This window comes from Danio rerio, chromosome 2, assembly GCF_049306965.1.
Source record: "Danio rerio strain Tuebingen ecotype United States chromosome 2, GRCz12tu, whole genome shotgun sequence".
NCBI lineage: Eukaryota > Metazoa > Chordata > Actinopteri > Cypriniformes > Danionidae > Danio > Danio rerio.
Genome location: NC_133177.1, coordinates 24,560,515 through 24,577,137, shown reverse-complemented (window position 1 = coordinate 24,577,137; position 16,623 = coordinate 24,560,515). Strand labels below are relative to the sequence as shown.

Sequence of the window (16,623 nt, the reverse complement as noted above, 5' to 3'; positions counted from 1 at the left end):
CATACACACTCTTTCACACACATACAATACAGACAATTTAGCTGACCCAATTTACCTGTATACTGCATATCTTTAGACTTGTAGGGGAAACCGGAGCACCTGGAGGAAACCCACGAGAACATGGGGAGAACATGCAAACTCCAGACAGAAATGCCAACTAACCCAGCTCGAAGCAGATCCCTTCTTGCTGTGAGGCGATCGTGAACAGTAAACACCTCAGACTAAATTACTAAAATCAATCATTGACTTCTGCTGTCTCCATTAGTTTGAAAAATAATTTTCTTTACAACACATAAAAAAATGTACATATACCTTAGAAACGGTATAACAGAAAACTTAAAATCTCTGACTTTTCCAAACTGCAGTAAACCTTGAAACCAGTTATCATCCCATAGTACAGGTCAAAATTATGTTTCTTTTCTACATGAATCTGATACAATGAAAGGCAAAAAACATTTTGTCCACATTTTTATATTTTATTTTTACAAAGGTTATTTGAAGACACTCTACTTGCATTTAATATAGCCATAAGGAATTAACCGCCAACTTATCCAGCAAGGTTTTTACGCAGCGGATGTCTATCCAGTCGCAACCCATCTCTGGAAAACATCCAAACACACTCATTTACACTCATACACTACGGACAATTTAGCCTACCCAATTAACCTGTACTGCATGTCTTTGGACTGTGGGGGAAATAGCACCCTGAGGAAACCCACGAAAATACAGGGAGAACATGCAAACTCCCCACAGAAACGTCAACTGACCCAGCCGAGGATCAAATGAGTGACCTTCTTGCTGTGAGGCGACAGCATACTGCGCCACTGTATCGTCAGCCTACAAAAACACTTGTTTAAATGTATATGTGGGCACTAAAATGTGAGATTTTATTTTTATTTTTTTAAATCAGAGCAAATTTAACTGCATGAGCAAACATATTCTTTAGTGAATGCAAGATTGCTTTACATTTTCCAGACATAATTTATTTAGAAAGTTTTGACTGAACCAAGAGACATACTAAAAAAGTATGTCAAGACCATTCATTCATTTTTCTTCAGCTTAGTTCCTTTATTTATCAGGGGTCACCACAGCGGAATGAACCGCCAACTTATTCAGCATTTACACAGCGAATGCCCTTCCAGCTGCAACCCAGTACTGTGAAACACCCATACACACTCATTCACACACATGTGGCCAATTAAGTTTATTTATTTCACCTATACCACATGTATTTGGACTGAAACTGGAGCACGCGGAGGAAACCTATGCCAACACATGGAGAACATGCAAACTCACACAGAAAAGGCAACTGGACCAGCTCAAACCAGCGACTTTCTTGCTGTGAGGCAATAGTGCTAACCACTACGCCAGCGTGTCGCAGAACAAGATCAAAAGACTTATTTTTTTGTGAGAAAAGTACAAGTCCTAATCCCTAAAAGATTTCTGAAGTTTTTGCCGAAGAAACCAGTCAAGAAATCCACCATCCCATGGACAACAACAAAAGCAAGTCCTCCTCATGCATCCGGGCATCGCGCACCTGTACAATTTAGCGATGCTCCTTGAATATGTGCGCCTGCTTGACGGACAGTTCTGGTGCCTCCCCTCTGCAGTTCCCGTCCTGATTATAAATACACTCCGTCCACCCCCTCCCGCAACATCCACACCAGCTTCTGCTGCCTCTCAGTGCACCATCGGCACTGGCACACCGGGACGGATGTATTAGGGAGCAGCCCATACTCACCCCCCTTTTTCTTTCTTTTTTTTTCCAAATTTTGCGGGGGCTGACATCTGCCTTCAAACATCTGAGCGGCTGTGAAAGGCAGATACAAGGTTAGTACTGAGCAAGTGCACTTCCTTTTGATTTACTGTACTTACTGTAGGCTACGCGCTGTTGTAAACAGTCCCATGTATGGGTGGGTGATTAGAACTATGCAGCATCATTTACATTCCCCAGGGCTTTGATTTTGCGTGTTTATGAATTATTTGTACCGATACAAGTCTGATTGTAATGAAGCAAGGGGTTGTTAGTTAATTAAATGTACTTAAGAAATAAACTGACAGTCAAGAGGGCTCCTCGGGGAGTTGAGTGGCCGGTTTTGCAGACTCCCGAAGGATCTCCTGATGTGTGGGAGATCGCATTGCGCTGCAGCTGCCGCACTGTACACGAGCAACTGCTCGGGCTAAAATAGGAAGAGGTTGTACGGTGCAGCTGACTGTGCTGTTTCTGCGGAGCTGTGAAGTCAGACACTCCCATTTAAGTCACTGGCTTTTACGGTCTTGAGTTCTGAGAATTAGACTGGATGTGATCATTTTTGTTGTATAGCCTATATCCCTGTTGTGATTGCAAATGGATTGCTTAGCATCGTATTAGGGTTAGTGAAATGCGCAAAATAAAATGCGTCCTCATGTAAAATGTAGACTCGATGATCTTTAAAGCCTATAATTAGTGAGTGTCTTCACTGATGAAAAAAGACAGCTTTGGTGATTTTAAAACTTGACACACTGTTGATACAGTAACAAATACCATAGGTACTTTGTTGCTCTTTCAAGGCAAAAAAGGGCCTGCTGGAGTCCTGGAAAAGGTGTAAATAAATGATATATTAACAAAGTTTATGCTCATATATGAGATAAAATTGCCAATATCCCTTTGTTGTACCATTATAGGCTACACTGGTGTTGAATGTAAATATAGACCCACTGCTTCTTTATGAATTGGACTTTACAAACTAGTTCGGCTGGTAAGACATCTTGTTATATGAGTGTCAAGAACCATGCCATGTCTTTTGACAGTGTCACTTGCAAATTATGAATACTGTTTAAAAAATGTATTACCTTTTTTTACTCTATTAAATATATAAACATAATAGTTTTACTCCCAGAACATGCTTATTTTTAGGTTTATTAATATTAATATGCCCCCCTAAGAAGTCTTCTGTGACCGGACATGTTTGCCACCTGATATCATTGGATGCAAACTTCCCTCAGCCCATACACTGTAAAAAATTCTGGGTTTTTACACAATTATTTTTACACAATTTTACATTTTTAAAAAAAAATTTTTTACAAAGAATTTACAAGTTTTAAGTTTACAAGTTAAGAAATTTACAAATTTAAGTAGATTGAACATAAAACAATTAAGTTCTTCCATAAAAAAATGTGTTATTTTAGTTGGCTATATACACAGCAAGTGTTTTTTAGCCAATTATGAACTTTCGGTGAAAGTTTTATGTTTCATAAGGATCCTTTTACAGCATGGATGTTGTAATATAATTAAAATATAATCAGTTAAATAGACTTCATTCATTTGGTTGTGAAAGCACAAAAATAGACGAAAAACTGTTTAAACTCAGGCACCGTCATTAGCTGCTGTTCAGCGCAGAAACTCCATTGAAAATACTGGGGTAAAATTAATTTCCATGTGTGGAAATATAAAATTTAATGCAGTGCTTCATGTTTGGTCTGATATCCACTTTATATCGTATCTCAGCCGGGAAGTGAAGATTGCAGTTTTAAATACAAAAAATCTGATCTTTTTGTATGAGATGAAAATTAACATGAAGACCTGGGGCTGGCTGACTGAATTAAAAGTCAGTGTGCATAAACACCATTCATTTTGAACAAGCAGCAAAAGCAATTCTTTTGAGTCTATACCTTCGTAAGCTGTTGCTTCAGCATTTAATTATGTTTTTTATTTTCTTTTTAGAGCTAAAATTTCACACGTAGCATGAATAAACATTATTAAATTCCAAAAACTATTAATGTAGTGTTATTTGACCTGGTTGTAAAGTGTCTGAAAGAAGAGACGGATCAGTGGATAAACTGGGGAGTCAGTGACGTTTGACATGTAACTGCCAAAACAAATATAATTGGTTAATATAATATTTCACGACAAACAGATGAACAACAAAAAACTATTTACCAAGTGTTCATGACCATTATCATCATCATCATCATCAACTTCATCATCATCCTCATCCTCATTATCATCATCATCATCATCATCATCATCATCATCATCATCATCAACCACCACTTGTTGAAAACATGCTCAAGCTTCTTTTTTCTGCTAAACAAAGGAAGAATGTTGGCAACTGGTTTAAATTCACAGTATTTTCTACAACTAGTTAAAAAACTTTCTTCAAAATATAATTTGTGTTAGGAAAAAAAGTCATAAACACAACATCTAAGCATGACTCAATTCCTTTTTTGGGTAAACTTATCTAGAATCAGTAAGTTTTCATTGTATGTACCGTGTTTATTTCCTTCAGTGATCTTTGGATAATTTGATTATGAGTGTCAACAGATGTTAATGTTCAGACTTCTCTTAAGGTTAACCATGGGGATCAAGGCGGCCCTTCCCAGGATTGAACTGTACATCTACACTGCTGTCCTCGGTCTTGCACTCTTATGGGCAGCCAGCTGGATCATCGAGGCCTCCAGTGGTACACTTTATTTTTATCTCTTGCTTTTTCCTTACTATAATGTTCACGTCCATTACGGATGACCTAGAAAACAATGAATAAAGGTGTGCTTGAACTTGTTTGTTATGAATCAGAGCCTTCAGTTTTGTTTATTGAACTCCATGTTGGAATACTGGATCAAACCAGTCCTGCCACAGCCTTTTCTAAAGATTCCATTGATTATGTCTACTTTTCTGTGCATAAACAGAAACAGCAGTTTAGCCGATGGTCTAAATGTTACTGTCACACATTGATAACCCTAAACAACACTGGAGCCTAAATAAGACATGTTATGCAATTTTTATTATCTTACAAAGATTTGTCAGATTTTACAGGACCATTTTATAATCTCAAAATATATTTGAGAGTCTGGATTATCACATAGAAGCCTCTGAATACACAGGCTGGCAAAATTTACCTTATGTAATGCTATTAAATTCTGCTCTGGAGCTCACTCTGTTTGCTCGTGAATCAAGTGAATCTAATGTCAATTTTTTCCTATAATATAATATAATATAATATAATATAATATAATATAATATAATATAATATAATATAATATAATATAATATAATATAATATAATATAATATAGTATAATATAATATAATATAAGATAATATAATATAATATAAATATAAATATAAATATGATACAATACAATACAATATAATATAATATAATATAATATAATATAATATAATATAATATAATATAATATAATATAATATAATATAATATAATATAATATAATACAATAATTAGCTGTCTACAGAGTTTGCTTTCATCTACAGTTACTAATGTAGTTCTGTCATATTGAAATGTTCTTTTTTTTTTTACACTGCACCTGAATGCACTTTGCTGCTATTGTGTTTCTTTGTCCTTTTATTTCCAGAAAATGTAAACAGGAGGGCATTTAGGGAGAATGTCAAACCAGGATGGCACTACTTTGGCAGAAGAATGGCACGTATAACATAATTGCATATATTATGTGAATTACATGTGTTTAATCATGCTAAACCACTATTCTGTTGATGACAAGGCTTCCAGAGAATGCTTTAAAATGTGTTGTAAGCCAACATAGCCAACTATATGACTAACAAAACGCACATTTTTGTTCCAGATTTTTACAATTAAGACGTATGAATTGAAATGTTGAATTGAACTAAAAATAAACTGTTAAAATTTCTATTTTGATTATTTGGGTTATGTATTGAGTACCGTTAAAGACTAAAGAACATCTATTAAGTTGTATTAGTGTGTTTTTTCGTTATCGGTTAAAAGTTTGGAGTCAGTAGGATTTTTAAATGTTTTAAAATAAGCTTATTCTGCTCACCAAAGCTGTATTTATTTCATCAAAATACAGTACAAATTGTAAAACAGTGAAATGCTATTGCACTATAAAATAACTGTTTAAAAGTAGTTTATTATTTAATTGAATCATTTATTCCAGAGATTTTAAAGATGAATTTTCAGCTTCATTAGTCCAGTCTTCAGGGTCACCCTTCAGAAATCACTCTAATATTAATTAATACTGTTGTTGTTGTTGTTGTTGTTTTTATTATTATTATAAATGTTAATAGTAATAAAAACAATAATGACTGGAGTAATAATTTCATTTGAAACTACATACAAAATAAATAAACAATAAATTTATTAATTTTTAACAATGTATTTTTTATGCTTAATAAATGCCGCCTTGATGAACAGAATCATTTTCTAAAAAAAGAGGAAAAAAAACGACACCAAACTTTTGACCGGTAGTGTACATTTAGTCTTTTCTCCACACCCAAGACATGTTCTTGAAAATGAATTTCAGTAAACATGAATATACACATTTTGATAAACAATTTAGCATGAAAAATTCATAACTCATTCATCAGAAACTCAAAGTGTGCAAGTACATTTAATAGACTTTGTTTGAAAAAATGGTCAAGATCGCATTTGTATCTTCTTTTTGTGACTGATATCTTCCATCTCTCTAGGATGTGTCAGATTTTGAATGGGTTATGTGGTTTACCACTTTCCGCAACCATATCCTGTTTGCCCTCTCCGGTCACGTGATCTTTGCTAAGATCTGCTCAATGCTGTCTCCAAAGGTATTGTATGATTGTTCATCTGATGCAGGATGATCAGGTCATTCAGTATTTAAGAGTCATAATGTTTTGCTGTTGCAATTTGTTTGTGGCAGTTTTGTGAATGTTGTATGATTTGATGTACCAGCTTTAGGCCAATAGTCTTTAAATAAACACATTTTAATATTAGCAATGCATGTATACACTGTAAAAAAATCCTGGTTGCCTTATATTTTTAAGATGATATCAAATTAACCTTATGAGTCGATTGAACTTATACTGTATTATGTTAAACTGACTTAAAACAGCCTGCGTAACTTATAAAACTAAGTTAGAACACGATTACCTCCTTTTAATAAGTTACAATGAACTAAAAACATATACTGTCACTCATGACTATTGATCATGTAATTTTTTTACAATGTACTAATATGAATGTTGCATGAAATATTTCATACATTTGTGTTTTTGCATCCTGCTGTCAAAGAAGACTGGAATAGTTGTATTCAAGGTAACCCTGTGTGTTTTCTTTGATTAATAATACTAGTGCTGCTACAACTCTAGCTGATACTGCACAATAGTATCATTTCTATTGTTTACCTGTTTAAAACCCGGACAATATTGTTGCATGTGACGGCTGGATTAAATAAATGTGCTTTTCCACAACAACTTTTTTTCTTACCTCACAGAACAGATCTTTGATCTATATGATGTATGGAGCTCTAGCTGTCCTGATTACAATGGGATGGACATACATCTCTCTCATCCTGTCTCACTGCATCGTCCTCTACAGCGTTGCCCTCGTCAAGAAGAAGTGGCTCTGCTTTGTGGCTGGTCTTACCAGCCTGGCAACATTCAAAATGGAGCCCTTCAGTGGCTGGCAGGTAAGAAAGACAGTGAATATCAGTAATTAAAGAAAGCATGTGAGTCAAGTAAAAATTACAAATGTTTACAAAGAAAGCTTTAGCTTGGCTTTTAAGATTATTTTAATAGTTCTTTCTACTGCCATTTTTACATTTCTACAGACGTTTCTCTTGCCTTATTTCTATGTTTTTATATTCTGTCTTTTTATTCTTATCCTGTATTATGTACAGCACTTTGGCACAATAGCACATTTCAGATGACCTTTGTAAAAAAAGAATTTGTCAAAATATAGATGAAATAATGTTTCATTTCCATTCAGCATTACATATATTAAAATGAAAGCACATGAAATGCAAATCACATTTCAAATAACCTTTGTGAAGAACGATGTGTTAAAATATGGATGAAATATTGTTCCATAGTGCGTCATGGTGGCTCAGTGGTTAGCACTGTCGCCTCACAGCAAGAAGGTTGCTTGTTCGAGTCTCGGCTGGGTCAGTTGGCCTTTCTGTGTACAGTTTGCTGTGTACAGCTGGAAGGGCATCTGCTGCGTAAAATAATAACAGGAATAGTTGGAGGTCCATTTTGCTGTGGCGACCCCTGATAAATAAGGGAGTAAGCTGAAGAAAAAAGAATGAATATTGCTGCATTACAGATTACAGCATTACAGATATTTAAAAAAACAAGATTTTTCTGAAGAATATGATGAGTAATTGTCGTACAAAATGCTATATTTTGAACGATTAAAAATGTTTTGGTGACAGATCGATAATGTTTGAATGGAAGATTAAATAAATTTAACCCTGGACCACAAAACCAGTCATATAATCTAAAAAGCTGAATAAATAAGCTTTCCATTGATGTACGGTTTTGATATGATAGGACAATATTTGAAAACTATTTAAAATCTGTAATCTGAGGGTTAAAAAAAATTATTTAAAGCAGTCAAAACCATGTTACTATTCAAAAATTACATTTTTATTTTGCTTTATTTAATTTTACAGTAGAAAAATTAGAAAATATATTCACTGAACATGATCTTTACTTAATTTTTGAATGATTTTTGGCTTTAAAGAAAAATAATCGTGAGCCATGAGTTACTGGCTTTTGTGAGTCTCTTTTCTGAGTTTTTTAATTGTCATCAAATGATTATTTTTCTAAATATTTCATTGTATATAAATTATTGTTACACTGAATCACATTTTTAAAAGTGTCTTTTGTCAAAATCGTAGTACTTTACTAGGGATGTACCAATATTGTAAATACCGTCATACCGCAATAGCAATTTCTTTCAATATTACCGTGGTTGTGACTCAATAAAATCATAGGTCTTTTGGTGAAAAGTTTGCTCAGGCGAATGGAGTTAATGGGAGGTAGCGGAAATTACGATGTTCATCAGCACAGACGTGGCCATCATACTTTGGGGTCTGTTGTCGCTACAGATCCAGTAATGCAGAAATGGAGCGTGCTGCTAGTAGCGACAAAAAAAAAAGACCTAAAAATGGTCGAACCTAAAGCGGGTTTTAAATCAGATGTGTGGAAGCATTTCAGTTTCTCTCTGAAAAGAAACAAGAAAGAAGAAAAGGTGACAGAAAAAAAAGGGTATGCAGGCACTGCCAGACTGTGCTGAAATACAAGTCGGGGAATATAACTAACATGATGGGGATTCTTTTAGTCAAGGCGACAGCAGAACACAGCACACTGCTCAGATTGATGAAGACATTGACTTGTACCACCAAGAGACCTCTATCTCACTCATGGCTTGTCCTTTCGAGTGGTGTTTTTTTTTTTACATGGTTTAATATTTTTTGTTATTAAAATTGAATAATTTAAGTTCCTTTTTGAAAGTTTACAGATAGATAATTTGTATGTCATTGATCTGTTCAGTGTTGAGGTAACCTGAACATTCTAGCACTTTTTTTTGAGTCTCTTCAGTAGTTTTGTTTTTCCTTTAAATGATTCAATAAATACCGTACCGTGCCATTCACACCGAGGTATTACCGTATCGTGAAATTTTGATACCGTTTCATCCTTATACTTTACACTTGTGTACCTTTTATTAGAAGCTTGGAAAACTTTTCATTTTTGTGTTGTTATTACACTTTAAAAAACTGTTTTAATTCATTTATTCATTTTCTTTTCGGTTTAGTCCCTTTATTCATCAGGGGTCGCCACAGCAGAATGAACCGCCAACTTTTCCAGCACATGTTTAACGCAGCAGATGCCCGTCCAGCCGCAACCCAGCACTAGTAAACTCTTGCATTTACACCCACACATACACTATGGCCAGTTTAGCCTATCCAATTCACCTATAGTGCATGTCTTTGGACTGTGGGGGAAACCGGAGCACCCGGAGGAAACCACACGAACAAGAGGAGAACATGCAAACACTACACAGAAATGCCAACTGATCCAGCCTGGCCTCGAACCAGCGACCTTCTTGCTGTGAGGCAAAAGTGCTACCCAATGTGCCACCGTGTCACCCAACTGTCTTCATAATTTTTGTATTTTTTTAATTACTAATATGAAACCAGTCTAAAAATCCCTGTGTTCATCTGCTATGCGCATGGAAAGATTTTTCATTCTCTTCATTTGCTTGTGTTACAGGAAGGTTTTGTGACAGGCTCGTTTGATCTGCAAGACATCTTGTTCTATGGAGGCTGTGGTTTCTCAATCATGCGCTGTATGAGCTTTGCCTTAGAGAACTGTGAGAAGAAAGACGGTAACTACAGTTTCATGGATCTGATTAAGTACAACTTCTACCTCCCCTTCTTCTTCTTCGGACCTGTCATGACCTTCGATCGATTCCATGAGCAGGTGAGTTCTTTACAATGACAACAGGATACTTTCCCTTACAATAGCTTATACAAAACAGAATGCATAACCGTAATAGTGTTGATAGTGTGACTCTGGTTAAGTGTGCATTGTAATAATCTGATTTCTCAGGCTAACAACCCTAACTTGACCCGTAAAGAAAGAGAAATGTGGAACATCACCATTCACGCTTTGGTGCACCTTGGGGCTATTTTGGTGGTGGATGTCTTTTTCCATTTCTTGTACATTTTGACCATCCCTGGTGATCTGAAGCTTTTGAAGCAATTGTCTGACTGGTCTCTGGGTCAGTTTGACACAATTGTTTGACATTACAAGTGTTTTTCTCTTTATTTTATTCACTAATGTTATTAATCTGCTTTTCAGCTGGTTTGGCGTACTCTAATCTGGTGTATGACTGGGTGAAGGCAGCTGTCATGTTTGGTGTTATTAACACTGTGTCCAGACTGGACCATCTTGACCCTCCTCAGCCTCCTAAATGCATCACGATGCTCTATGTCTTTGCTGAAACGTAAGTATTGTTGTATAAGAGCCATAGTTTGCAGTTCATGTATGTCAGACCACATCATGATAACAGTTTCTTCTGATGTTATCTTTTTCAGACACTTTGACAGAGGAATTAATGACTGGCTTTGCAAGTGAGCAAATAATTTTCGCATTTGTGACCCTGGACCACAAAACCAGTCATAACTGTAATTAATGAAAATAGTTAGCTGTATACATCACCTGAAACCTTTACATTAATGTATGGCTTGTACACTGTAAAAAATCCATTATTTTACTTTTTTTATGGTCTTTATTTTACCTTTTTTTCTGGCACACCAGCAGCCAAAAAAAAAACATAATAATTTAAATTATAAAAAGTAAAATAACAGCTGTTAATTTACTGAAATTTACCGTAAAATAAAAGATGTTAAATTACAAGAAATTTCCTTAAATTTAAATTACTGGTAAATTTCTAAATTTAATGTCTGTTTTTTACAATAAATTTCTGTACTTTAATATTCGTTATTTTACGATAGATTTCTGAAAATTAATGTCCTTTATTTTGTGGTAAATTTTTGCAATTTAATGTCCATTATTTTGTGGTAAATTTAACAGCCATAATTTTAAAATAAATTTCTGGAATTAAATGTTCGTTATTTTACAATAAATTTCTGTAATTTAAAAGCTGTTATTTTACAGTTGTTTTTTTTTCCTGCAGCGGGGGTGCCGAAAAAAAAGTAAAATAACGGCCGTTAAATTACTGAAATAACAAACGTTAAATTATTGAAATTACCTTAAATTTAAATTACCAGTAAATTTATATAATTTAATGTCTGTTATTTTGCAGTAAATTTCTGTAATTTAACATTCTATATTTTACGATAAATTTCTGGATATTAATGCCTTTTATTTTGCGGTAAATGTTTGCAATTTAATGTCCGTTATTTTGTGGTAAATTGCTGTAATTTAACAGCCGTTTTTTTTTCCCGGCACCCTAGCTCCCAAATAACAAATTTTATTACAGTTTAAGGCAGGACAATATCTGGCTGAGATAAAACTATTTTAAAATCTAGGATCTGGGAGTTTAAAAAAAACTTTTTTATTTACTTAATGGCACCTTGGGTGTCATAGTGGCACAGTATGATCGCCTCACACCAAGAAGGTCGCTAGTTTGAGCCCCGGTTGTGTCAGTTGACATTTCTGTGTGGATTTTGCCTTACAATATACATGTAAAAAATTGTAATGATTCATAAACAACACATAAATCTTCGCAAGTATTAATAAATAATAGAAACATGTTTGTGCAACGCAGTGGCGCAGTAGGTAGTGCTGTCGCCTCACAGCAAGAAGGTCGCTGGTTCGAGCCTTGGCTAGATCAGTTGGCGTTTCTGTGTGGAGTTTGCATGTTCTCACTGTGTTCGCATGGGTTTCCTCCGGATGCTCCGGTTCTCCCCCCCAGTCCAAAGACATGCGGTACAGGTAAATTGGGGAGGCTAAAATTGTCCATAGTGTATGAATGTGAATGAGTGTGTGTGTGTGGATGTTTCCCAAAGATGGGTTGCGGCTGGAAGGGCATCCGCTGCGTAAAAACGTGCTGGATAAGTCGGCAGTTTATTCTGCTGTGGCGACCCCAGATTAATAAGGGGACTAAGCCGAAAAGAAAATGAATGACTGAATGAAAGAAACCCGTTTAAACACAAGCATACACAAAAGAGCAAATAATAAAAATATAAAAATCTAGTCATATGAACGCTTGGGTAAAAAAGACGGGTCTTACGAAAAGGATGGTAGCTATCACTGTTTATGTTAGTTCTCCAAATGAAGTTCTTTGCCTTGCTTATTTAAGATATCAAGTTTTGATATAGTCACTGTAGAAAATTTACAAAGTATCTTCATAGAGCATGATCTTTACGTAATATTTTATTCATCTATTGGCATAAATCAATAATTTTGTCTAGCTATTAGCAAAAATATACTTATGCAACATAAGACTTGTAGTCAAGGGTCACGCATCATCTCATGCATCTTTTTAATACACTTTGCTATAAAAATAGTCTGATCAATCTTTATAACATGCATCATCTGTTCTTTGTTAAAGATATGTCTATGACTATATTGGAGAAAACCACGATTCAATCATCAAGGAGCTTCTCGCAACTATCTGCACCTTTGCTGTCACAACCCTGTGGCTCGGACCCTGTGATATAGTTTATATCTGGTCTTTCTTTAACTGCTTTGGCCTAAACTTTGAACTGTGGGTTGCTAAATTATTTTCTCTGCCACCATTCTCCACCATTGAGGTAAGATTCAGTACATCCACAAAACAAATAGACAATCATTTGAGCCTCATCATTACACTACCAAATCTTTCTCTTTGAATGTTAAATCATGCCTGATAGCCTGCATTTCACTGATAGTAAAATAACAGCATTTGCCTACAATGAGAAGATAATATTATTTTTTTCTCCAGAATAATCTTATGTCTGAGGCGATGTCACGCCGCATCAGGGGCTTGTTTAATGCTGTTAACTTCTGGCAAATCATTCTGTACAATGTCCTGGCGCTGAACAGTCTGGATTTTGCTCAGCTAGTTGCTAAGAGACTGCTTCTTAAAGGTAAGGGTTTTGTTTTAGGTCATTATATAATGAAAACTGAAGGAAAAGTAGGTGGAATCATATATTGTGCATTTTTATATATGTGCAAATTACATACTTATATACAGTGGAGATCAAATTTACAGAACATTTTACTAACAATTAATTAAATTATGCAGTCTAAAAATAACCATGACACTTAAAAAAACAACGACATAATTTTATGGTCATTGTACAAAGAAAGATTTAGACAAAGATTTAAACAAATTTTGAATTTACAGCAGTATTTAAACTGGACATCAATGGTCTCTCACTACTCTGCTTTGACCTTATCTGCTCTCCTTTAGTCTCTTCCACAATTTACTGACTGTAGTTTCTTAGCCATAACATCGCCTTCAATGGTTTTCTGAAAATGTTCAATCAGGTTTAAATCAGGACACTGGAATGGCCTTTTCATTATTTTTATTGTTGGGTGACTGTAGGATGAACACAGAGAAAGGAGCTTCTAATAAACATCGGCATTCACAGCTTCATTAGACGCCCAACTCCTGCTGCAGAAAACATCACCCAAACTATGACATTTCACCTCCCGCTTCAAGGCTCACGCACAATGCTCATGCTGATGATCAGCATTTTTTAGTTTTTTTTGGCATTCATATTCAGTGTTGGGGGTAATGCCAGTGGCAGATTTAGTCATCTTGCTCAGTCTGGCATCTTGCTAGGGGCGCTAATTCACAACAATTCTTTCTTTCTCAATTTCTTAGGTTAATTAATTCACCTAAAAAATAGATTTCTGAATTAAAAATTGTGTAATTACATTGAATAACAATCAATGAGAGAATGCAGAAACAGACAGAAACTAAGATGGCAGAGCCTTACATGATGGAAGCATTCTCATTATTTTTGAACAGGTGGAAGAGGATTATAGTCTCAATGGACAGTGATATTACTGAACTAATAGGACAAAAATACAAAAGTAGCAAACACAGTGCTTTTAACTTTAATTCATTTGTATAAATGACATGTATAGCATCAGGAAGTTCTCTAAAATTATCAAAGGCAAATTAAGGTGTAAGTTAAACAGTGTGTCGCTCCTCTATTTAAAAAAAAAGGAAAATGGAAAATACCCTGCAAGTTCTGAAATAGATTAAGCCTCAGGCAGGTATGAAAAAGTAACAACAACAAAAAAAAAACGTAATGCATTACTTTCCATAAAAAGTTACTAAGTTATGCAAGTAGTAACTTTATTGGTGAGTAATTCAATAATGCATGACTTTCAAAAGTAACTTTCCCCAAGACTGTCTATATACTAGTGATCTTCACCAGCGATAAACAGAAATCATGTGCGAAATCACTCCCTGATGTTAGATGGTGCTTAACAATAACAGAAATACCAAGCTATGAAACAAAATGAAGTGAAATCAAATTCACCATCGAATCCTGTTTGATCTGTAATTCTTCTCCCTCCTGTCTACATTTACATGTACACACTTACATGCAGCTTTTAGATGTAGACACCAATGAAACAAGCAACTTAACATTAATCTTAATGCATCTTCTTCATCACACCAAATTATCGAGCCAGAGGTGCTTATTATTATTATTATTATTATTATTTTTAAATGTTTCATACCTGCAAAATCTGTCACTGGGGTGGTACCTTTTCAAAAGGTACACTTCTACATCACACAGGTAGACATTATACCTTTAGGGCAATGGTTTCCAGAGTGGAGGTCAGGGCACAATAAGGGGGAGGGGGTTGCTCAAAAATATAATTAATTTTATTAAACTATTAGAATTACCATATTTTATCCATAACTGACAGAAGAAGAAAAAAAGTCGTTAATTGTTACGATAAAACAACATGCAAATAAAAAGCCATCAGTCTTTTGATTTTTTTTGTAACCCCAAGGGCGATTACGTTATATTAAACACACAGCATATTGATTTGAATCTTTCTGACACCTTTATGGCTACTTCTTATAATGTAGGTTGTTCTCTAAATTTGATCTCCACTGTAAAGGAAAATCACCTATAATTTGCATTCATATGAATCGATGTAAAACAAAGTTCATTAACTGCAAACCCGCTTAAGGAATGGGGAAAAGCAAGGAGAGTACACTGAGAATAATAGCACCCTTGTGATTCCCTCAGGCTTCCCCTTGTCCACTCTATCGGTGCTGTTTGTGACTTACTGTGGTGTGCAGCTGATAAAGGAGAGAGAGCGAAAGCAGGCTCTGCTGGATGATCCGGAACCAGTGCCGCCCCCAGAGGCTGGCAAACCCAAGGCCGAGTAAAGGACAGAGAGGTCATTGAATCGGATCCAGCTCTTGAGGTCCCTCTTGTTAATTCTGCCCCTGAGCTTTCATGCCAGACCGATGCAGTGCCGTCACTATGGTCACTGCTTTGCACAAGTCTGTTTTAAAAACACAAGATGTTTTTTAACTGTGAATAGTTCTGAAGTGCACTTGCTGTAGCCAAACGCAAACCTGTACAACGATATAATCTTGCACAGACTAACCAACAAGTGCATTTTTTATTTATATTTTAAGTGGATATGACTATTTAAAGGATGGGCTTGACAAATATTTTATGAATACATAATATATTGAACAATAAAAAGAAAAATGTACAACATTTTCAGGGTGGTCTTTGGTTTCCATCTTTCTTCATATTTTTTATAAGGTTATAGCAATGTTTTTGCATTTTGATAATCATTTTTTTTTTCAGTTTCAATGAAGTTTTAAGTTTTCAATGTGATGTTAAGGTTGAGTTAATTATAAGTTTTGTCCTTTTATTTATTTTTATTTTTACACTGTAAAAGCCAACTTTATCAAATAAAATGAGTGAAGTTACCTCAAAATTTACTGAAAGTTAATTCTACTCATTTGAAAAGAGTTTTGAATGCTGTGTTGAAGATAATGAGGTAATGAAATACCTCATTACTTCAGCTTAAATGGAGTAAGTTCCCAGTACTCAGATTTGTTTTTTCAATTCAAATGGTTTGTAGCAATCGGTTTCCTCAAACGTATTAGGTTTTACAGTACTCAATTGGTTTGAGTTCTGTTCATTTATTGGGTTTCACTGCACTGTAAAACCCCAAAAGTTAAGGTAACACAAACCATTTGAGGAAATCGATTGCAACAAACCATTAAAGTTCAAAAATGTATCCTAATGAGTACTGTGAGGTTACTCTATTTGAGTAAACAAAGCAATTTAAGCACAGGAAAACTCAACAGTCAGCTTTATCAAATGAAATGAGTGTAGTTTTACAGTACTCAGTTGAGTTCACAGTTGAGTAGTCATTAGAATT

At 35.0% G+C, this 16,623-nt stretch overlaps 1 protein-coding gene across 2 annotated transcripts; it reads left to right on the top strand.

The window, feature by feature from the left end:
• The first annotated feature begins 1,653 nt into the window (after nucleotides 1-1,653).
• Nucleotides 1,654-15,947, top strand: hhatla (hedgehog acyltransferase like, a). 2 transcript variants are annotated; one of them, XM_073913973.1, is made up of 13 exons: nucleotides 1,654-1,830; nucleotides 4,330-4,442; nucleotides 5,355-5,422; nucleotides 6,445-6,558; nucleotides 7,025-7,045; nucleotides 7,224-7,418; nucleotides 10,006-10,215; nucleotides 10,345-10,516; nucleotides 10,597-10,741; nucleotides 10,833-10,868; nucleotides 12,815-13,016; nucleotides 13,187-13,331; nucleotides 15,465-15,947. In XM_073913973.1, the coding sequence occupies exons 2-13, from the start codon at nucleotides 4,337-4,339 to the stop codon at nucleotides 15,605-15,607; spliced, it is 1,557 nt and encodes a 518-aa protein (XP_073770074.1). In that variant the 5' UTR covers nucleotides 1,654-1,830; nucleotides 4,330-4,336; the 3' UTR covers nucleotides 15,608-15,947. The 2 variants fall into 2 exon arrangements, with proteins under 2 accessions (XP_073770074.1, NP_957181.1); NM_200887.1 differs by lacking the exon at nucleotides 7,025-7,045 and having other exon boundaries at nucleotides 1,696-1,830.
• Nucleotides 15,948-16,623: the final 676 nt, after the last annotated feature.